At 46.7% G+C, this 24218-nt stretch overlaps 1 protein-coding gene across 1 annotated transcript in view; it reads left to right on the top strand.

Annotated features, from left to right (window-relative positions):
* LOC149334162 (uncharacterized) overlaps positions 1-21831 on the top strand; it is a 71820-nt gene extending 49989 nt beyond the window's left edge. The window contains exons 8-13 of the mRNA XM_089556209.1: positions 6-144; positions 6641-6762; positions 9940-10051; positions 14848-15015; positions 19240-19353; positions 21674-21831. Coding sequence (XP_089412335.1) covers positions 6-144; positions 6641-6762; positions 9940-10051; positions 14848-15015; positions 19240-19353; positions 21674-21820 — 802 coding nt within the window. The 3' untranslated portion in view covers positions 21821-21831. The remainder of the gene's footprint in view (positions 1-5; positions 145-6640; positions 6763-9939; positions 10052-14847; positions 15016-19239; positions 19354-21673) is intronic.
* Positions 21832-24218: the final 2387 nt, after the last annotated feature.

The raw sequence follows: 24218 nt of genomic DNA, 5'->3' as shown, positions 1-24218 counted from the left end.
CGCAGGTACGCGAGTTACGGCACTAGATATGCGTCAAAAGTAAGCAATCTGTGGAACAAAGGCATCTACCACTACGGCATCCTCCACGTCTGGGACACGGCCAGTAATCTCATGTCCTCAAACACCAATCTTGATTTAATCAAGGTCAGTGATTAATGCTTTCTTGAAAGGTGGTTTTAACGTTATCTTAATTATGCGTCGGTTATGCGTGATTATGCGTGGGCCATGAGGAATATGATGCAAGTTTGCTGGGGCTAACAACACCCAGGTAATGGGCTCTCATGGAAGCAGAGCTGAGCTGATTTGATCGATCCTAGGATGTTGATACCATTAATCTGTTCATTGCTCTGACGCGCAGGCGAAAATTGGAGGGAACGCTTAATCAACGCTTTAAGCGTATGACGTTTCAAGTTTATTCCCACATATGCAGAAGTCCTCTAGTTTACATTCTTGGATCCCTGGGAATGCTCATACCCCTTCTGGCGCAGTGGTGCAGCGGTTAAGCGATGCCCCACTGCCCTGTGATGGCTGGTTGTCACCCAACTTCGCGCACTTTTGCGCGAGTTCCCAGACACCCGTAGAGCGTGTGGGGGTAGCGGTCTCGGACTCAAAGGAGATGCCCTCGACTCAGTGTGGCAAGCTCAGCGGAGACCAGCTCCCAAGTGACAAGAGGTTTTTGGTCGTTTGGTGCCCAGCTTTAGCAGGCCCCAAGCCCGAGAATGGGTCGGAGCCAAAGGTTCACAAACCAAAGAATTTATACAGGAATGAGGTGACACAGATGATTTCTCAATCACTAGTGCAAATACATACAAGTGATTAACAAAAGAATGCAAGTCATGCGAAGTTAAACTCGAGAGAGACTACAATACGAAGGAAATATTGCACCTAAAGTGCACTAAAACAAGAGAGCGGCAAATAAACAAAATGCAGTTTGTTCATCGGGCACTGCGACAGTCCGACGACCAGAGTTAACGACGATGCCGTCCCGCAGGCTGGCGCATGCTGCCTCGTTGGACCGCGGCTGGGGCGAGTGGTGTTGTCTCGGGAGTCGAGCGGGCGCGCTTCGATGAAGCTTAAACGGCGGCTTGGACTAACCGACAGCGGTCAACGGCCTTCTTATTTAGGCCTTCTTATTAGTGGTTCCCAGGAGCATCTGTAACTTTCTGGCGTGGCGCCGCTGCCGACGCGCTAGTGAAAAGGAGGAGGGCATGTCTTAGCACACGCAAGGCTACGTCCTCTCCGCCGGTTTCGAGTAGAAGCATCTCCGATATTCTAGAAAAATCGACGGCAATACCCCCGCGCGCTGCGTCGGCGAGCGGTGGTGGAGGGGGCAGCCACGAGCATAAGGCTAGTCGCTCACCAGGGTTACCTTCTCCTCCGTTTCACGACATGCGCCGCTGTTTTTTGTTTCTTTTTTTTTCACAATTGCGCCGAATTTTATGACACTGGTGCTTCCAGCGGTGGGCCTTGTGCTGACGAGGTCGGTCTTCGCAAGCGAACAATGATTAATTTTAACTGCTACTATCAGGTGGGCAGGCTGTGATGACGCCGCGAGGTCGTGTTACCAAGGTGGTCCACCTGTCTCCTATAATGCCCTTTGGAACCACCTGCCAGAGTCATGCCCGTGACTGTTCGCTCACAACGCCGATGCCGGATTTTTTGGACAACAGGCCGTTGAACTCTATCCTCTTAATCTGGAGAATTTTGCAGTGACAGCTTTTAAGACCGCGTTTCCCGTTCTTCGACGTCGACGTAACACAGCGCCACATTGATTGATCAGCAAACAGTGGCGTTGCTCAACCCGACGCGCGAAGCTGACTGTTGGGATTGCACTCAAATAACGCACAACGTCACTTTTCAGCGCGCCACGAAAGCGCATCACATTGAGTGGTTCGAACAATTCAACGTGGCGATTGACAGGCTACTGACGTTATGCAAACTCTGCTCTAGCAGAAGAGAAATGAGGACGAAGAAGCGACGGGATCTAGCGTTACGTAGTGTTAACCCTCCTGCGCGATTGTTTTGCTTCATTTCATGTGTGACAAAGCTAAATACGCCGCAATATCGGTGGCCTTTTAAAAGTAGTTGCGAAGCCCTGGAGCGTGCGCCAGCCGTGGAAGGAGTTCCACGGGCCCTTACAGTGGCGCAACGAATCTTCACTCTTGGCGTTCTCAGGCGGCGAAAGCCGACGGTTAAAGTGAGTCGCGCTCACCAGCACGCTGCCGCCGGCACATTTTTTATGACCTTACCACACTGCACCGAGGATGGCCAGAGTACAAGCGAATGATCGCTGCTCTTGAGGATTAAAAATTAATGAGTCGCGTCAATATCATGGATGTCCAGCGTAAAGTAACCACTAATGGAGCATACTCAGACCAGCGACACGCACCGAACAGTGTCCTAAGAAATAATTCATCTATGGGAGGAAGACAGTTCGGATAAGCCATAAAATATTTATGCGCGAAAGGCTTGTATCGACTCCCTCCACGAATAACTGTAGTTTCATTATTTAGAGACAATATACGGTGACTGCGATACGTTCGTCGCTCTTACTTGCCCGACTGCTTCAATGGCCTTGTAGCGGTCAAAGGGTAGGTGCTCTTCGGTCGATATAACAGGTAAATAATGAGGCGATGGCTTCAAAGGTGCATGAAAGCGAAGAATGAGTCGCTTTGCATTCGCCGTCGTTGTTCAGCTTAAATCTAACTCAACACCCGCAGAGGCGCAAAGAAAGCACGAGCTTCCAGAGTCATTCGCGCTCGTTCATACGAGGTCTGTTAGAAAAGTATCCGACTTTATCTTTTTTTGCGAACACCTGATGGATATGAAACAAGCGCGCTTGCATCAGACGACCTTGAACTTTCATGCGCATGCAGGAATTTTTTCCCGCCTGCCGATAGCGTCAGTCGCTGGGACGCAGCATTTGAGTGAGGCAGTGCGCAGTGCTCTCGTCGGTTTTTTATTGCAAGGAAAATGGCGGAGTGAAAGGAGCAGCGCTACTGCATCAAATTTTGTCATATACTGGGCGACAGCCGAGTGGAAACCATTCGAAATATTCAGACGGCTTTCGGTGACGATTCTATGAGCAGCACACAGATTCAGCAGTGGTACAATTGATTTAAAGATGGCCGCACATCGGTAGAGAACGAGCCACGCTCCAATCGGCCATCAACGTGCTAAAATGACCAGGTCATTGCCGAACTGGACGCTGTGGTGATGCGGGACCGTCGCGTGACTATCCGAGAAATTGAGGAAGAGGTGGACATGAGCAATTTCTCCGCACATTCCATTATCACCGAAGATTTGGCCATGGAGAGAGTTGCGGCGAAATTCGGGCCGAAGCTGCTCACGGTGGAGCAAAAGCAGCTTCGTGTTGAAGTCTCACAGGACATGCTGGATTCCGCAAACAGCGACCCCGACTTCATCAACATCATAATCATTGGTGACGAGTCTTGGGTGTACAGGTACGACCCGGAAACCAGATGCCAGTCGTCACAGTGGAAGCATTCCCTGTCACCAAGACTTAAGAAGGCCAGCCAAGTGCGCAGCAATGTGAAAGTGATGCTGACTGCTTTCTTTAACACCCTCTGTGTGGCAGACCACGAGTACGCACTCCATAGGGTCAAACAATGACCAAAAAGTACTACAGGGATGTCCTCCATTGCCTACGTGATGCTGTGCGGCGCAAGAACCCGGAGCTGAGGTCAACAGGAAATTGGCGCACCCATCGTGACAACGCTCCTGCACATTCCTCGCACTTGATCCAGATTTTTTGGTCAAAAACCAGACTCCTGTAGTTCAACAGACTCCTTACTCTCTTGATATGGCCCCTGCGATTTCTGGCTGGTTCCCAAAATCAAAAGGCCATTGAAAGGAGCGCGATTTCAGACAAGGAAGAACATTATGGCTGCAACGACAGCTGAGCTAAACTCCATTCCGAAAGGGGCCTTTTCGGAATACTTCCCACAATGGCAGCACCGCTGGGAGAAGTGTGTGGAGTCCCAAGTAGACTATTTTGAAGGTGAATAGGTTTGCAACGCTCCAGTTATGCAAGTTTTTTTTCTACGGTCAAAGGTCGGATACTTTTCTAACAGACCTCGTATAAGTGAAGCCGCAACTTTCAGGGCATGGGGAGGTGATAAACACTTTGGTTTCGTCATCACCTGATAGACATTGTAATAATGGCACAACTATTAAAAGGTTAAGCGGTTTCGTTTTTGTTGCCTTTCGTTAGTTGGGCGAGGTCTTCGGCATTCCAGGTCACGAAATTGACGTAGCACCATCCGCTTTGTTTGAAGAGGCTTATGGGAGAGGAAATCGAGGCATTCATTGCCTATTTTTTTTCTGCGAACCATCCGGTCATGTCCGCTGGACAGTTACAGAGAGTTCTACGTAAGCTAATCAATACCATCTCTTGTAGTATTACCCGCTAGTAAGAATTTTAATAATGAATGGTTTTGCTCATAACGATATAGTGATTGCGCATGCGTGGAGTGATTTATAAAACACAAAAGGAGCTTCTGGGGCCAAGATAACCGAATGAATGCGCTAGTGTAAGACACCTTCATAGCGTGCTTGTCCACGCTCGGGACTTTTTTTTTTTTTCACCAACCATGACCCGTAACATTCAAAGCTTGTGTGTACCTCAAGTTTTTTGTCAGTTCTGGGACTGTTCCTCCATTAAGATAAAGAACACGTCATGCGAAAAATTTGGGAGAGTCTTCTTGCAAGTAGATTTTTGCTGGTTAGTGTTTTCACTCTTCCTTATCATAGCTTTTCTTCGACATAGGGATTCTTTTAAAGCTATCCGGTGCATCTTTCTCTTTCTTATTGAATATTTAAAGACAGGAATGTGGCGCCCGTGGTAATTTTTTTATATTTAAACATACCAGCAGGCGTAGCGCGTGATGAGACGCTAACAGCGAATGATACTACCATTTGGGTCTGGTCACTAGGTTGAGAGCTTACCACTGGCGAAAGCTAAGATTAAGAACTCTTGCGCTACCAGTAACACGGGACGCTTTCGCTTAATGAAGACTCACTTTGTATATTTGTGGAGCTCGCTGTTGCACAGTTTAATTAGCGCGAACCTCATTTCTCTGACTATATTTGCTTGAAACAAAGCTTCATAATTGTTCGATGAACAGAAGAGCAGCAAGCTGCATATGCCGCGGTTTAATTTCATTTCGCACCTGACTGCTGCGCCTGAAAGTGAACTGCTGACCGCAGATGGCCAACGCCTGGGCCACGAGGGCAGCAGACATCTTCGCTTCGCTTCCTAATGTCTCCAGGAAGGCAGTGAACCGTAGGAAGAACCGGGAAAGGGACTACAACACAACAAATAATGTTAAATATATGGAGCGCTGTAAATAGCTGATGAAAGCCCCGTTACCCAGCAAATAGTCGGCTTTGTGAGCGAAAAAGCACGACCGCAACACTGGCAGGCGGTGCCGAGAGAGCAACCTAGAAGGCTGGTGGGCCAACTAGGTCACGTGACCATGCTGCGTCGCTACAGCCTGCCCATCGGATAGTAAGCGAACTGCCCACAGTGGCCGGTAAATTATTGACTGGTCGCTCACTAGGTTGCACAAGGCCCACGACTCGGAGCACCTGCCTTCTCAGGGTAGTGCGCATCGTTTAACTGCTGCACCACTGCAGCAGGAGGGGCATGAGGACTTCCAGCAGATTAATTTGGTTGGTTTATTGGGGTTTAACGTCTCAAAGCGACTCAGGCTCTGAGGGACGCCGTAGTGGAGGGCTCCAGAAATTTTGACCACCTGGGGTTCTTTAACGTGCACTGACATCGCGCAATCACGGGCCTCTAGAATTTCACGTCCATCGAAATTCCGCCGTCCCGGCGTCTTTCAGACTAGCAGCCGTAACCACTGAGCCACCGTGGCGGGGCGGACTTCCAGTAGAGAATGACCTTCTGCATAGATGGGTATAAACCCACTCTATCGCGTCATACCCTTAAGGCGGAGCTTAAATGTCTTCTCCAACGTAGCCTGAGTCGCTATGGGACGTTAAAAGCTCATAAACCCGTCAACTTTTTTCGAAGAAGCATCAGTTGTAGACAAAACGCACGATACGTGCTTATGAATCGGCGACTTTCTGTCGCGTAACCTTCGGAATCTCTGCCCTTTCACGTGCTTTATGCTCGGGTGTTGCCTTGAATGCCTCAGTTACGCAGGTCACGCTTAAAAGTAGTGAAAAGTCAGAGCTAGCATGATTCAGTGGCTAAGCGACTCTTCTGATTCGTTTCCTATTCTCCTTCTTTAGTTGCTTTCAGCTTTTCTTTAGAGTCATCTGATTATTTTTAGGTAGTAAAGAACAGTATTAAAACGACAGAAAATATTCGCGTGACTCTCATGTCTTCTTTTACAGGGCATTTGGGTAAGAGAAGTCAGGTGCGGGAACAGAAACGCTTACAGCTGTCTTTAGCATGGCTGCCGTCTTGATGCCTCCGACGGTCCATCTGTTCTGGCGCCTGTGGCCCCCCCCCCCCCCCCCCCCCCCCGTTCTCTTTAACGTGGAGACGCTGCGAGCATGAGAGACTGGTTGTAACTGCGAAACAATACGCGCATGGTTTTTTTTTGTCTTCGGGACAATGTGGACTCCAGCATATGTGGTCATTTTGCAGGAGGCTAAAAAACAGCAAGACGCGCTAGGAAAGAACAAGAACCCGCACATGGCATTGGGATTCCAAGTGAAAAAAAGAAGCGACACAAGCAAGACAAAGAGCATCTTGGAATATATTCAAAAGTGAGCACTTTTCCTTTTTTTACGGCTGGAAACATGCATAAATACAGGAGCTGGTCGTTAGGACTTAGGCTTGACTAATATTCCATGCCAGTACTATTAAAAACAAAATAACTAAGAGTACAGAGCGATGCCTGAATCCGTTGAAATTAGGTGCCTTTCAGTGGTCCCATACAGTACGTGCGGATATCTGACACCAAACGGTAAGTGGTAACCATCAATCAAAACCGGAATCATTCCACGCGAAAGAAGATTTGGTTGAAAAATTCACAATATTCTTTTGAGTGACAAAAAACTTTTTCTCCAAATATCGGGCTCGAATCTAAGAAATTGACTTAATCTCGGCACTTAGAGAAAATTATTGTTCACGAGCCGTTGTTTGCCGGAAGAGTTCGCCTCAGCACATAGGCAGCTATTGAGATGCTCTGTCTTGCCTCTAAAGATAAACAGTGGAGTGCGCAATTTTCGTATGGGATAAAGTTGTTTAACAGAGCAAATATACGAAGGTTTTCGCATTTTTAAAATTAAATTTTGAGCCTAATTTCTGCGACATAAGCTTTGTCCAGTGTTTCCTTAAACCTTGTTGTAGCTTGTCTGCGTTAAAGTTGAAAACTGCCATTCCGTTGAACTCTAAATAAATTGCAAATATCTTGGTTGTTGCGATTTCTGCTTGTGGGCAGCGGAGCACGAAAAAAAGAAAATGGCCAAATGGTGAAGCGATTTAGTTGCAGAAAAAAAAAACCGGCAAAAGTAGCACTGTAGGAGGGGAGCTAGCGAACAAATTTCCTAGCTTTCCAACCTTCCGTACTTTGGTGGTCTACCGTCCTCTCATCCAATTTTTCTCTTTCTTTCTCAGCTGCTCGGCAGGCAATGTTCGTGGTGGCCTGATATTATCTTTAAAGCTTTCTGTGATCTCTCAACATTTCATTAAGATGGCGAATGGTCTGCCGCATGAATTCCCCACGGTGGGTCAGCGGAATATAATAGACAATAGTCTGATCCCAGGCGACGAAGCGCTGGTGGTGCTTCGTTGTGCACTGCGCATGCTTGCCGTTTCCTCTCTACACAACAACGCAGAAGCAAGACAGGCCGTGCCGATGTCATTCTCAAATATATCTATGATCTGCCTGCACCTAGCCTGTGTCACGCTGATATTTGCTTTGGCCGCTTCCTGTTATTCGATCATCCCTTTCCTCTGACACAGCTTCAAGCGTGCTCCTAAACGGCCGACAAAAATAGCGCAGAATTCATGCCTCTAGTATTGTACCTTAATTCCGGCGGAAGGAAGTCTGTAAATCAATGCGCAATTTCTTAATTGTATGCCACGTGGGATGATATGAATTTACCAGTGTATTGCTATGTGTCTATATGGTTAGTTTATCTTTTTTAGGGGCCATCAGGAAGGCGAGTATAAGAAACGTTTAGTTGATTTTAGGATTCTTATCGCTAAGTGACTACTGTGGAACATGACTAAATCCGTGTTGGATGACTGCTTGTTATTGTCAGCCCCCTGTCGAACTTTAACGTGCATCAAAATTTTCCTACTTGGATGCTTCTTTATCTTGCATAAGTGTATTTGCCTGCCGTGGCTGGGATAGTAGGCGCGCACTGCTGCTTGAGATCACTCGCTTGTGTTGTGAAAGGGCTTTGAGCCATCGGGTTTCGACTCTCCGTGAGCGCACTTATTATGCAGGAAGCAGATGCAGTAGAAGCTAGAAGGATGAGTTCATTCAGGGAAACCATCAAGTGGATGTGGCACACTTCATTAGAGTTTGGCTTGGATCCAGTTCGTCGTTGTGGCAGTCGGAATCCACCCCTAGAGCACAGAGCATCGATGCTTGAGAGATGCTTGTAAGTCCGGAGCGAGCGATAAGCTTAAATTATTAATCGACAGGCTTGCTTTTAATTACTTTCGTTTCTGATGGTTTGTCGCGCAGGGTTTCATTTGCCTCCTTGTCCTCTCTTTCCACTCTTTGTAGGCACGTGTGCACACTGCCTATAAAGCGACACTGATTCGAATAAACACCAATTGATAGTTGGCGCTCTGTCAGTCTCCCTCGTGTGTGTGTTTTTTCCTGTGTGTGTCTTTTAGGCGCAATTCGTGCCTAGAACAGATCACTAGTTATATGTGCGAATTTTGATTGGTTCATCAGCTAACTGTACGTGCGCCTCACGAAGGATCACGCCTGCTTCGTGGGGACGGCTTGAAATGAAGCGTCCCTATCTAAATTTCATTGGATCTTCTAAACTCGCCAACTTGTGGTGCCTTTGAGAAGGCTACACCAAAGGTCAGACAAACCAGCAATAATTGATATCAACGATGATGGTTGAAGGCGCTTAACTTATTGCTGAACAAGTCAAGCGCGTAACTGTAAAAAGTTAAGCGCGTTGAACCGTCATGAACAACACATTGGGCCCATTTCTCGCCATTTCGATATCAACGCTTGAGCAGCCAAAAAGCCAAATCTGCACTCAGAGCTTTATCCCCCGTTAGAACATGCGCTGACCGATTTCATAGCCAAAATGTTCGCGCACCGACTCTGGAGAGGAGATGACTGCGAGGGTGTTTACTCTGCTTAAGTATACAGCCCACGAAATGTTCCGAAGCTTCTTCGGCTTCAAGCAATTTTGAGAACAGAGCTCACTTAAAATTACTTTGCAGTGTACAACACCTCAAGGCTTCAGGACATCTTAATTTCCGTTCGTTGCAATAGCCTGTACATTTCAACACTGCCGTTTATTTGTGGGCTCCTTGGTTGAAGCCCGCTTTTTCTAGAGAAATGTCTTGAAGGACTTGAGTTGATTTCCATGTCCTCTTAATTTGCAAATATTGCTGTAGAAGGCAAGAGCTTTAAAAGAACTCATTTTCACTCGCTGCGTTCCAGGTTGGTGGCTTTAGGGTCTCTTTTTAACGTGTTCGCAATTGCACGGGTGTGAATATAGCAATGATAAACAGTGTATGAATATAGGGAAGAGAATTATAATCAAGGATTGACTAAAAAAATCACAAGAACTGCAATAATGACGACGTTAAGAACGAGAACTGAATTGAGCATCATGCAGCGGCGGTTAACCAAAGAGCAGCGACACATATTGTTGGCGACCTGTTGCGATGGTATTTTGCTTCACTTCTTGATCTTGGGCTGACTGAGATAACGCATTTTATTTTTTATTTTCCAGATTTTACCCTGTAACCATCGTAATCACGGTCACTCACACAATCTCGGCCGTAAAAAGCGACTATAGCGAAGGACCTACCACGTGGTCTACCACCCATGCTTCGTACGCTATGGTGAGCCTGCCATTAAAGAGTGGCCTTGTGGCCCTGCCGTTTGCCTCGCTGTTCCATGTATTCACGTGTATGATAACCCCGGGTCGTCGTTCTTTCATCCTAACGTCGTTAGAGCGGCGCCTCACAAACAGGCGTCAATTGTTAAAGTTGCACCGTCAGCTTTGATGCCTTAAGAGCTGCATTTCCAACTGCAAATTACAAAAATAAATGGCGGCTCTCTTGCGTGGAAACGCCTCTCGCTGCCCAAACAAACGAATTCGAATACTCTTGCTTGATTTTTTAAAGAACAAGTCGCGTGTTTTAAGAATTTAAAAATACTGAAAGCCGGAGGTATTGTGAACGGCCACCCCTAAAAGATCTATGCAGCTTTAAGAAAGCTACCCAGAGTACACTGTACTTCTTATCTGCTCCAGAGCACTCTGAGTACACTGTACATCCTATCTTATCCACCTTGCGTCTATGTGGTTAAAAAAACCGTGCTTCTATTTTAAAAATATTACAAGCAAGTTTGCACCTGCATATTTATGTCGTTGTACTATCAGACACAAAACACGAGGCGGGAGCCAGAGCAACGGAGAACAGCGGAGTTTTGGCGAGCTAGAGCGCGAAACATGAAACGAGCCAGGCGACATGCGTGCTGATAATAAAGGTCACGCACAGGCTGTCTCGATCCCAGATGCCGCCTGTAGATGGCGTTGCAGCGCAGTTTTCCGTTGCACCGGCTCCCGCCGCGTGGACTATACCACCTTTGTACCCGATAGTACACAAGTCAACCGTGCAACATGTATTTACCCGCCTCGGTTGCACAGTGGCATTAGCGTTCGGCTGCTTATTATAGGGTCGCGAATTAAATACCGGCCGCTACGGCCGTGTTTGGAGGGAGGCGAAATACAAAAGCGCATCGTCACATAGCGCACCGTAAAGAACCACGATTGGTATAAATTATTCTGGAGGCCTCCACTGCGGCATCCATCATAGCCTGAGTCACGTCAGGGCGGGCATTAACTACCTCGCAATTCTAAGTGCATAGTATTTGCCTGAGGAAAACAATCCCCATTGTCGAAACATTGGTTAGCAGTCTGTGCCTTCACCCTAGAATTGTTCATTCTGTTTTCTAGTGCAGTTATAAACTGAGAGTCACTTCAGTATAACGAACTTGCCCATGAGTAGAGTCCAGGGTACCTGCAGTGAGAGAGGGCTTGTTCAGTTCCTTATGTGATAGGGTCGATAAAGTGCTGTGAGTGCATTTTGCAACGTGGATCCGCTCGAGAGTCACTTCGGCATGACGAACTTGCCGATGAGTAAGAGTCCAGGGTACCGGCAGTGCAAGAGGGCTTGTTCAGTTCCTTATCTGATGGGGTAGAGAATGTGCAGTGAGTGCATTTTGCAAAGCGGATCCGTGGGAGTTGAGAGTCACTTCGGTATGACGAACTTACCGATGAGTAAGAGTCCAGGGTACCGGCAGTGCAAGAGGGCTTGTTCAGTTTCTTATGTGATAGGGTCGATAATGTGCAGTGAGTGCACTTTGCAACGTGGATCCGCTCGAGAGTCACTTCGGTATGACGAACTTGCCGATAAGCAAGAGTCCACGGTACCGGCAGTGCAAGAGGGCTTGTTCAGTTCCTTATGTGATAGGGTCGATAATGTGCAGTGAGTGCATTTTGCAACATGGATCCGCTCGAGAGTCACTTCGGTAGGACGAACTTGCCGATGAGTAAGGTCCAGGGTACCGGCAGTGCAAGAGGGCTTGTTCAGTTCCTTATGTGATAGGGTCGATAATGTGCAGTGAGTGCATTTTGCAACGTGGATCCGCTCGAGAGTCACTTCGGTATGACGAACTTGCCGATGAGTAAGAGTCCAGGGTACCGGCAGTGCAAGAGGGCTTGTTGAGTTCCTTATGTGATATTGTCGATAATGTGCAGTGAGTGCATTTTGCAACGTGGATCCGCTCGAGAGTCACTTCGGTATGACGAAGTTGCCGATGAGTAAGAGTCCAGGGTACCGGCAGTGCAAGAGGGCTTGTTCAGTTCCTTATGTGATAGGGTCGATAATGTGCAGTGAGTGCATTTTGCAACGTGGATCCGCTCGAGAGTCACTTCGGTATGACGAACTTGCCGATGAGTAAGAGTCCAGGGTACCGGCAGTGCAAGAGGGCTTGTTCAGTTCCTTATCTGATAGCGAAGAGAATGTGCGGTGAGTGCATTTTGCAACGTGGATCCGCTCGAGAGTGACTTCGGTATGACGAACTTGCCGATGAGTAAGAGTCCAGGGTACCGGCAGTGCAAGAGGGCTTGTTCAGTTCCTTATGTGATAGGGTCGAAAATGTGCAGTGAGTGCATTTTGCAACGTGGATCCGGTCGAGAGTGACTTCGGTATGACGAACTTGCCGATGAGTAAGAGTCCAGGGTACCGGCAGTGCAAGAGGGCTTGTTGAGTTCCTTTTGTGATATTGTCGATAATGTGCAGTGAGTGCATTTTGCAACGTGGATCCGCTCGAGAGTCACTTCGGTATGACGAACTTGCCGATGAGTAAGAGTCCAGGGTACCGGCAGTGCAAGAGGGCTTGTTCAGTTCCTTATCTGATAGCGAAGAGAATGTGCGGTGAGTGCATTTTGCAACGTGGATCCGCTCTGTCGGTTATGGACTGGAAGGGCCCTTTACAGGTGTCGGTGATGAGCACGTATGAAGTGACGATAAAAAAAGGAAACCGTTATGGGGTAACAGGCGGCCAGTCGAATGTTGAGGATCCTTATCTTCCTGTGGCACCCGCTGCCGAGACCACGCGGACAAAAAGGAAAACTTTCCTGTGTTGGTAAAGTTCGTAAGTATGGCAAATGCCCTCGTTATTCGGATAATGCACTGGCCAGAGTACCTTCAGTGCCTTCTGCAGTCTGTTCTAGCTGCCTCCGTTGCCCATATAATGATGACTGCAAATTTTGGAACACACATCTGCACCTATTGGCTACACAGAATATTTCACATCCCTAATACCAGCAGTGTACGAATAGTTTATTGAGGACAAAAGTTCGCGGTGAAAAAAATAGAGCTGTTTATTGAATGGAAGTGCTTTCGGAGTTTTGTTTCTAATAATCATGAATTAACTAGCGATAGAGCAGCATCTACTTCATCCATGTCCCCCGAAAAAACTGTGCGATGCTTAGAGCCGAGATTCATTGGACGATGTGGGTGCAACCTATTTCGGTGGTTGGGAAGGCGATGGTGCTGTTCAGGGCATTTCACTGCCTTTTCTCCAATCTCATAGACAGTTGCACTGATTTAAGTGAAATTTTTACCTTACCTTGAAATTAGGGCGTCCGTTGCAAAAGTCTTCAAGCAGCCTCCATCTTAGAGCACCTCGGTTATTCTGCTCATGTAGTAATCAATAAAAAAAATCTTTCGCAACAAGTTATAATATTGAGAAATCCGTCCTTATATCGGTATCCTGCCTATTGGTAATGTTCTCATTGCTACATGTAATTTTATCCTATTTGAGAGCAGATATAAGAGTGGGGAAACATGCAGTTTTGTCAGCGTCACTTACATGTAGGAATGCTGTGAAACTAGCGCTTATATTTCAATCCTTGGTTGAGGCTTTGTGACACTCTCACCGGTCGCCGATAGCAAGTCGGAAAGTGTGCCATTATTCTCTTGACGAGCTAAACGGTCTCGCGGGAGGAAAATTTTTATCAAAATACATCAAGAATACTAAGCATGACGCCAAGGATTAGTTATTCACGTCCTATTATAATCATGTTGAGACTCAACACTGCCCTTGAGGTGTCAGGAAATTTTGTTTTTATTGCTTCCTGTCATATAGAGTCGTTATGGAAGAGAAATCAGCATGCTTAGGAAAATATCAAGCTTTCTTGCTTGTATAACAAGCAGTCCACGTTGGATGTTATTGCCCCTTGTACACAAGGAGCTTGGTCCTGGTTAGTTGCCATACTGAAATGGGGGCGCAAAGCCAGGAAGGGTTTTGTAGCGAAAGCTACATTGGACACGAACTTGCGATTTCGCTCTGGTGGTGCTCCGAGGAGGCAGAGAGACCTACTTTGAGCAGTTGCCTAGCAACCGCCGCAGCTGGCGGACTCCGCGCGCTCGCCGCGCCATCTGGCATGCATTACACCGCGCGCCTCGCCGCAGAGTCGCCGCCGCCGTTTGGTATGACGTCACACCACTTTCTTCGTCGTTGCGCTCGCCTCCGCTCGCTTCGCCAGCTCTGTCGTATGCCCACGTATATCCTAGCGTAGCCGAGCTAAGCCGCGGGCAATTTTTTGTGAATAAAATACTTCTTGCATTAAGAAGGAATGAGTTTCTTTTTTTGAAAGGGCAAGCAGAGCAAGTAAAATTTGTAGAAGAGTGGAAATCTGGGCCATTTGGTACATGACAGGGGAGAACCAGTCAAAAAGGACAAGGACGAGACCCTCTGTGCGGTAATGTTGGCATTCTTGGCAGAGCTAGGGGTGGAGAGGAGCGCGAAGTTCTAGAAGCATACTTCATCAGTATGCATGGTGCATCAGTACCACTTAATTTGCTTTTACAGATTACCGGCGATAGATACGCTGCTTTTCTTCCTTCGTTATTTCCGGGATTTGACGATTGCTGTGCTGCATATGCCCATTTTAGCCTTGCTGGGAGGTTGTTGCTTATATTAAAGCGCGGTTGGTTATTCAGTCATCGTGGCGTACGTGTCTCTTGTCGTCGTTGTGCTTTGTGACTGGTTCTCCACTTCGAAAATTTGTAGCTTTGGTGCTGCCGCCCATGTTCGCGCACGCTATTTTTATTCTTTAATCCAGGCTCTCATCGCGGACCAATGGAAGTCCACGACGCTAAGTGATAGCATGTGGTACATGCCATCATTCACAATGGCAGCCTCGACGTGGAAACTTTACTACGACCGATATACGTCCCACTCGGTTGGCTACTACACGATAAAATCGTGGGGTCCTACGCTCTATGAGCAGGTACGAATACGTAGAAATCTTTTTTAGAGCGAGAGCTTTGTTGCTCGGGGTACAACTTTCGGTTTCGGTGTGGTTGAGACGATAACCTTCAATGCCTCACAATTTCAAACCGAACTTACCTGCGTGGTGTTGTGGTCCAAGCTACTGTAGTATGGCCACACGATCATATGACCATGACCACTGGGTACCTGACCTTCACCTGTGACTTGGCCCTTGACGTTGGCATTCGATTTCCGACAACGGAGACCATACTTAACAGATCTTTCGTTCCTATAACTAGGTTCAAGCCGCGTTGAATTTCTTGCAGCGACCCTCCGAATACTGCCATGGTAAGGTTGTTATAGTGCATGCTTTCAACTTTCAATTTCTGACATCATTAGGCCTCAAACATTCTACAATCGAGGCACACCCATCATTGTAATGAGTTGGAGACGAAGGTATGAATCTTGTACGGCAGTTTGCGTCTAGTGCCTAAACACCTGACAAATTTGTATCGTTGGCGCTCTTAGAGCCAGCTTACCCTCAGTATTGATAGAGTGGCTGAAAGTTTTCATGTAGTTTTTCATTATTCAATCTGTTTTTCGTGTTGCTCAAACTGAAGCGGAGTTTGTAGGACTGTACAGACCACGCATACGGAACACATTAAATAGCTTCTGTGTCCGTATTCCGTAATGAATTTGTGAAAATCACACAGCAACACGTAATACGGAATAGGTCAGAAAAGTTTGTGAAAAACGCAAAGGAACTGCATTTTCTGTGCCATGAAGACTGTGCGTGCGGAGTGCTGCTGTGCGCGCCTGTGTGTGTGCTAGATGTGCGAATATGACCACGTGTATTTTAGCTCTGCAGCTTGGGTTTTTGAGAATATGGCCTTGTTTTTATTCACTGGTGCGCTTATATGCCCATTCTATTTGAAAATCTAACAGTATTTTGTTTCGCTTCGCGCTTTTCATGCTTTGTTTGTTTGCTTTCTTTAGATTAGCATCACTTTCCAGCTTGCACTTTGTTTGGTCCAAAAGAAAACTTCCGATAGAGGTGTATCTGGTTGGAAAAGAAATGTAATTAAAGTTGGAAAGGACGCAAACAAAATAAAAAGAAGCGGGGAACGCAGCGCGCTGGAGGCACTCTGTGAGGCATGTCACCAGAAGACTGACCTCGAGGGAACTATTGTGCTGGGCACCAAGCGCGCCCGCGCAGAAGGCTCTTAAGTTATGGCATATTCAGCAGATGCGGGGCAACGCTAACCACTCCCTAGGAACCGTTCCCACCTCTTACATCCACGGTCTGCATTCAGTGAAACGGCGGCTAAGCGAGAACTTAAAAAGGCTAGCTGCAACTTGCCCGCAGTCATACCTTATGAAGTAACCGAGTAGGTCCTGAAATATCTTTGTTGGGCGTCCTTTCTAACTTAAATATTATTTGGTTGCGTGCTGTTTATGCTTTTACATTTTATCCCATCCCTCCCTTCTTGAATGCTTTTATGCCATTGAGGGCAAACAAAATAAACGGAATAAGCAATTCCACATGCACTGTTTCTATGGAACGTTTAAACTGGGATCATCGAGGTACTAGCGCGAAATACGGGGATGTTGGTGCGCGCAGCCGAAAGCGCGCACCCACATCACCGTATTTCCCGCTAATGCCGCGATGCTCTCTAGACTGCTCACAGTGGACGACGGCGATGTGAAAGCTTAGTCCCAAACCCATTCGGAAGAGGTGTTTGGAGATGCTGAATTACCACCCTCTCGCTCTAGTGCAGACCCGAGTTCGCTGAAAAAAGTGAATAATTGTTTGGTGTAGTTTCGCTGTAAAAGTTAACGGCGCCACGAGCATGTGCAATAAATTATCACGAGATGTTTGCAGCCGGCATGTGATATACGCTGTGATTTAAAACGTTTCGTATTGGTTTTTTTTTTCCACAATGCCAACAGTGGCAGGTAGGCACCCTAGCTACGCGACACATGCTCCTAAGCATACGCCAGGCCAGACGTTTGTCGGGGGCTTGATTGGACTTTTTGATATTTCAGAATACTTATGATTATCGTAATTAAAGTCAACAGTAGGAAAGATAGGCCCTGCTGGACAGATGGCGCTGCCGATAGATAGATAGATAGATAGATAGATAGATAGATAGATAGATAGATAGATAGATAGATAGATAGATAGATAGATAGATAGATAGATAGATAGATAGATAGATAGATAGATAGATAGATAGATGGGTAATAGGATGATAGGTAATAGATAAATAATATATAAATAGATAGATAGGTTGATAGATAGGTAGATAGATAGGTAAGTAGCTAGATAGGTAGGTAGACAGGTACATAGATAGGTAGATAGATAGATAGGTATGTAGATAGATAGGAGATAGATAGACAGGTAGATAGATAGACAGACAGACCGACAGACAGATGGAGAGACAGACATACATAGAGACAGACAGGCAGACAGACAGACAGACAGACAGACAGATCGATAGACAGATAGACAGACAGATGGACAGATAGATAGATAGATAGATAGATAGATAGATAGATAGATAGATAGATAGATAGATAGATAGATAGAAGATAGATAGATAGATGATAGATAGATGATAGATAGGTAGACAGGTAGGTAGATAGATTGATAGATAGATAGATAGATAGATAGATAGATAGATAGATAGACAGATAGATAGATAGATAGATAGATAGATAGATAGATAGATAGATAGATAGATAGATAGATAGATAGATAGATAGGTAGATAGGTAGATAGGTAGGTAGGTAGGTAGGTAGATAGATAGATAGAGAGATAGATAGATAGAGAGATAGATAGAGAGAGAGATAGATAGATAGAGAGATAGATAGATAGAGAGATAGATAGATAGAGAGAGATAGAGAGAGAGAGATAGAGATATATATATATATATATATATATATATATATATAGATAGATAGATAGAGAGAGATATATAGAGAGAGATAGAGAGATAGGTAGATAGATAGATAGGTAGGTAGGTAGATAGATAGATAGATAGGTAGGTAGGTAGGTAGGTAGATAGATAGATAGGTAGGTAGGTAGGTAGATAGATAGATAGGTAGGTAGGTAGGTAGGTAGGTAGATAGATAGATAGATAGATAGGTAGATAGATAGGTAGGTAGGTGGGTAGGTAGGTAGGTGGGCAGGTAGGTAGGTGGGTAGGTGGGTAGGTAGGTAGGTGGGTAGGTGGGTAGGTAGGTGGGTAGGTAAATGGGTAGGTAGGTGGGTGGGTAGGTGGGTAGGTGGGTAGGTAAATGGGTGGGTGGGTGGGTGGGTGGCTGGGTGTGTAGGTGGGTAGGTGGGTTGGTAGGTAGGTTTGCTGATCTACATGCAGCTCCTCAGGTGGCAGCTGCTGTCACGATGTCCTAGCGAAATGCCTATCTTATCACTCCAAGCGACCCTCAGCGGCTGCAGGCAATGCTGCCTTTTATTTGGAATCGTACTCTCAATGTCGGTGGATATTCTCCTTTCCGCCTGAAATCTCCCCGCAACTATGTTGGCTCCATGTGGTTGCCGCATTAATATTATTGATTCCGAGTATTTTCTGTGATTCGCGTTGCTGGCTAGCTCTGGCTTCTAATCCACTGCTCATTTGAATGCCTGACAGGGCTGTATCAATATTAGATAAGCTTTGCCTTAGCCACGAAGTTTCTCTTTCATGACTGCGTCCTGGCCGGACATAAAAGAATATGCATCTTTTTTGTGGAGTCGCTATAGGCGATCATAACGTACGAGTGCATCTAAAACATCAGCGAAACCAATTCGCTGTAGGAACTGAATTCCTCCAGTACTGATTGCTTACAAAAAAAAAAGGCAACGGCACGCCGGCAACTGAAGGTATCGCCAACTGCCAAGGGTGAGATTAGCGGAATAATGCTGTAAAAAGTGGTCAGATAGAAGACTGTGTTAGGCAGATAGGCAAGAAGGCAGAGCGAGGAAGCAGCTAAAAATTTCTTCGAGATCTTTGGCGTCAGGTGGTACGCAGCGTTGTTGACGCTGGTTTAATATGCTTCTTTTCAGAATTACATTTTCAGAAAGTCAACACGAATCTTAAGGCTACGTAGAAGGTTAAACCATGGCCTGGTATTTTGTTTTGTAAAAAATAGTGGCAAGAGAACATTATAGCCATACTAAACGCCTGTTTTATTGTCTCGTTAACGTTATTTCACTGGCAATGACTCACCATATACAACCCAGGTCTGCATTGATGGCGGAGGGTACGAGGAATCATACGGTTGGTACATGTACAAGGGCAACTGGGACTCTGGACAACTTCTGACGTGGGACTCCTCGAACAACATGCTCAAGAAGGTAAGATAACCATGGCCTCAATGCGCGACGTAATCTCGGGTCCTATTCGTTAGGGCAGCTGATGTGGGCCGCTTGTAGAAAGCACGCCGAGGACATTTGCACCCCATGTATACTCTGAGTAAATATAGATTCTATGACTCTGTCTACCTACACCGATGCTTGTGGCATAAACGACAGAATTATTGCTTAATTTAAGAATATAACACTTTTTCTTCATTTCGCTCAGTGCAAACTTATAACGCCAAGGCCAAGAAGAACTTGGTGATCACGTCATCATCATCATCAGCCTCAAAACGCCCAGTGCAGGGCAAAGGCCTTTCCCATGTCTTTCCAATTAAACCTGTCCTTTGCCAGTTGTGGCCACTGTATCTCCGCGAAATTCTCAATCTCATGTGCCCACCTTACTTTTCGCCGCCCCTTGCTACGTTTGCCGTCTCTGAAAAACTAATATTAGCCTAATTAGGCGCATCAGTGTGATTTGATTTCTACGTTTACAACACCTGGCATCATTGCGGGCGGCGCGCATAAGCTTTTAAAATTTTTTAGATGCTATACCTACTGAAATGGTGTAGTACAGGCACTGCATATGTCAGGTATTGCAGCTACTTTGCTCGGAGCTGTATCTAGCATCTCTTATAGCGTCCCTGCTAGCGTTCTCATCTTGAAATGTATCGAAGGAGGGAAACGCTTAATATTTTCTATGTTCTCAAGTCAGGAGGGCACGGCGTGGAGTAGCGGTCAGGAGAGGCAAGGAAAGTGCTGGAAGTTCACTTGTGTGATAGGAAATCATTACGATTTCGATTCTTTGCTCAAAGTATTTAGCACAGTAACTCGTATGCATGCTATCTGTCCTGTTCTTTGTTTGGTGGTGCTTTAAACAGGACAAAATGTGTGCACAATTCGATGGCCTACTTCTTACAGCAAATTAAGCAGTGAGCGGAAGTTTGGGCTATTCAGTCATGCACAGGCTGGAATAAGACGACTGCGCCGCTGTGTAGATCAGGCGCTAGAGTGCTGGCGTGGTTATCTGGGCTGACACAAAACTACGGTGGCGCTCTTATTTGGGAAAAATATGACCGTGCTCTCCTGTACACTAGCCCCGTGTCTAGGCTGTGTAACGCTTGGCTCGTGCAAGGGAGCGCAAGACTTCGGTCTGTCTCAGCGCGGAGTACGACCTTCTCTTTGATTGAGCTAACATTCACGGCTAGTAGAAGAGCCGAGGACTGGCCAAGTAGAGATTGCTGGGCTGCACCAGTACAGGTGCGACCAGTTGGTGCAATATCCGCGTATCGGGAAACACCGAGGGAAAGGTGTGATGAGAGATGCAGTGTGAGGGAAAGCTGCATATTAAACTCTTTCGATGCTATTTCGGGGTGACGGTTGTACAAAAATGGTGGAACCATTGTTTAAGAGGAAGGTTCTGACATCAGCTGTGGCGCCCACTTTTGATGAGCTCTCGATAATACCTGGTCTTTGGAAGACAGATCTCGCAAAGCGTCCTTGTGATAACGTATCCTTTGATCTGTCTCCCGTCATATTGTTTGCCTGTTCGAACACGTCAACCGTAAATGGAAATAAGGGTGATTATCGACCACCTGTAAATTATCCTCATTGCACTTGACATCGGTGTCACTAACGATGCGATTAAGAAAACGCCTCGCTTTCAGGCGTACAAATCATGTCACAGTTTGCAGTGCGCGCTTCGGCTACGTCGGTGTCGGCAGCGAGTGACACAAAGTCGACACCTGCCGCAAGCAGGCAGTGATTAGCGAATGGGCTGTTTTTTGTTTGAAGAATTACATTGGTGAACAAATTATTTGAAGGGAGAACAAATACTTCCGTTGTCAGCTTACCAATATTCACATTAAATGCTTTCTTCAGCGCGACTACAGAGAGATACCTGGAAGTTAAATGATTGGAAAGGACCATAACTTCCTAAGACTTTCTTCGGTTGGTAGCGGGTTTCATTAACGAAGTTGGAATTTTGTATTTAAACTGAGCCTGCGTGTGAGGGTTTGATCCTAACAAAATTAAGCTGTTTCGACATGATAACTGTCGCAGAAAACAAAAAATCTAACACCATGGCTTTACACGGACCATTGTGTTGATCGCTGTTCCCTGTGAAAACCTCCTTCTTGTCACTTTTTATTTTGCGCTGGTTAATACGTCACAACTGTTTTAGTATGGAATAACACTCGCTTTGTTTTTTCAAATTTCGTAAAGAGATGTGAGGTTTGCATACATTCATGGTGTATGGTACACGTGCGGCATTTTGCGGTGTGGGTCCGTTGAGTGTGCACAAGTTTGTGTCTCCTCACAGGCGACGGCCTTCTTCGGACGCCTGCCAAGTCCTCCCAAGAAGCACGGTCTGGCCTTGTATGATGTGGACTATGACGACCCTCGTTCCAAGTGTCGGTCAGGGGCTTTTCACCGCGTGAGAACATTGAGCTACTACATGCGTATGTAAGAAAGCGCATGTGGGACACCCTGCGCCCGCCCATGAGGATCATGTCTCATAAAAAAATGTGTTCGTCTTACCTATGGCTCCGTGTTGTATATAATTAAACATGACCGAACCATCGCTGGATAAGCGCTAACTGTGCGCACTAAACTCAGCGGTGACCTTGTGGTTCGAGCTTGTTCTACTCCGGCGGATGACGTGGGGTCTGACGCGCAATGCCTCCCACCAGGTACCCCACGATGATTCAATGGGTGCATGCTTTTCCGTCTCCCGGTGCTCAGCTGATTATTGGAGGAATATTGGAGGGGAAAACATTGTGCTATGGCGCGATTAGGACGAGCGGAACCCTTGCGCTATAAAAATTAATCAATATTTAATAACTTCTTCACTACACTCCTTTTGGAGCTGTAGGCATGTACTGTGGTATCTATAAAAAACAAATTCCGTTTTTAACCTGGATAGTATTCGCTTCATATTCACTACACAAACACACACACGCACACGCATGCACACACGCACGCACACACGCATTCACAGGCGCGCGCGCACACACGCACACACACGTGGAGCAACGGACGAGCGAAGACGGAGTTGGAAGTGCAAACGTAGTGCTAACACCATCGGGGACTCACTTGGTACGCCTGCTACACCTGGTGTGCATCGACCTTGAGCAAATCTTTTGCGCCTTCAACTTCCACCACGTTCGCACTCAACTCCTTCGTCTTCGCTCGTCCGTGACACGAGGTCGAACAGCGAGGGTGGAAGCTGTGCGAGTGCCCTCTTATGCTTCCTATGGCATCAAGGCTGCCAGAATCGAGGCCCTCGTTAAGGCCTCGGTTAACTTTCTCGGTTAACTGTTATCGAAGGCCTTGGTTCTGGCAGGCTTTGTGCCATAGGAAGCATGAGGGTTCTTATACAGCTTGGCGTTACATGTCACACCAGCGGTAACTCAGGACGTACTACGTCTGCCACTTATGGACGTGGGTGGCGCTGATGACCACTCTCAAGGTTGGGTCACTTGTAAACATCAATACTTCCGAAAGCAGAAGATCTGACAGCCGTCGCCGTAGCTCCGCTGGTAGAGCCCCGGACGCGTAATTCGGAGGTCGTGGGTTCGGTACCCACCGGTGGCATGTGGTTGTTTTTTCTTAAGCATTTGTAATCAATTATTGTTAAGAGATAAAATTTTGAGTAATAGTCTCCATTGATTAACACTAGAAAATATAAAAATCCCTGTGCTCCTTGCTTTCTCTGGCTGTTGGCTTTTCCATACATGCATACAGTGCGTTTCACGTAACTTGGACCAAGGATTAAACAAAAAAAGTGACAAAAAAAAGTGGCGCCCCAGATGTGATTGAAACAAGTGCACAATGTTTCCTGTCATCTAGCGCTCTTCAGTATGTTTATTATATTCCGTTTATTTAGTTAGCAAAGATTCATCATCATCATCAGCCTAACTGCGCCCACTGCAGGGCAAAGGCCTCTCCCATGTCTCTCCAATTAGCCTTGTCCCTCTCCAGTTGCAGCCACCGCATTGCCGCAAATTTCTTAATCTCATACGCCCATCTAACTTCCTGCCGCCCTCTGCTATATACGCTTGCCTTCTCTTGGAATCCACTCCGTTACCCTTAAGGACCAGAGGTTATCTTGCCTTCGCATTACATGCCCCGCCCAAGCCCACTTCTTCCTCCTGATTTCAACTAGGATGTCATTAACACGCGTTTGTTCTCTCACTCACTCCGCCCTCTTCAGATCTCTTAACGTTACACCTATCATTTTTATTCGAAGCATATTAACGTAGGTTCCGGGCCTTCGCGCAACGCCCGGCGGTGGCCACCATTGACCTTGAAGTGAGATCACATGATGTGACGTCACGTGATGACGTCACACCGGCTGCAGATGGGGCCTCATAACGCGCCGTCGGACGTCGCACGGCGAGGCCTCCACGCTTCGGTTCGCGCCGTCGCGCGCTACGCGGCGGCGGCGCCACCATCGCTGCATCACGTGATATGGGACGTCACGCCAGGGATGAAGCGGCGCGCGCCCGCCGTCGCGTCAGTCTCTGTGCCCGCAACCGCGCCAGCGTCTTTGCGCCGGGCGTGTATGCGGTCAAGATGCCTCCAAACGCTAAGGACGTTAATAAGAATGGAAAACGAAGGCTGCTTCGCATCCACTGGGCTTAACCTTGATAAGCCTCCAACTTTTTTTTCCTTAGCTCGCTGCGTTGTCCTTAACTTAAGCTGAACCCTCTTTGTTAGCCTCCACGTTTCTGCCCCATAGGAGAGTACCGGTAAGATAGAGCTGTTGTATACTTTTCTCTTGAGGGATATTGGTTAACTGCCATTCATGATCTGAGAGAACCTGCCATATGCGCTCCGCCCCATTCTTATTTTTCTAGTTATTT

The sequence above is a fragment of the Amblyomma mixtum genome, chromosome 8 (genome assembly GCF_055824585.1).
Source record: "Amblyomma mixtum isolate Tamu chromosome 8, ASM5582458v1, whole genome shotgun sequence".
Lineage (NCBI taxonomy): Eukaryota > Metazoa > Arthropoda > Arachnida > Ixodida > Ixodidae > Amblyomma > Amblyomma mixtum.
Note: the sequence above shows the minus strand (reverse complement) of the source record. Positions and strands in the feature narration are given on the sequence as shown.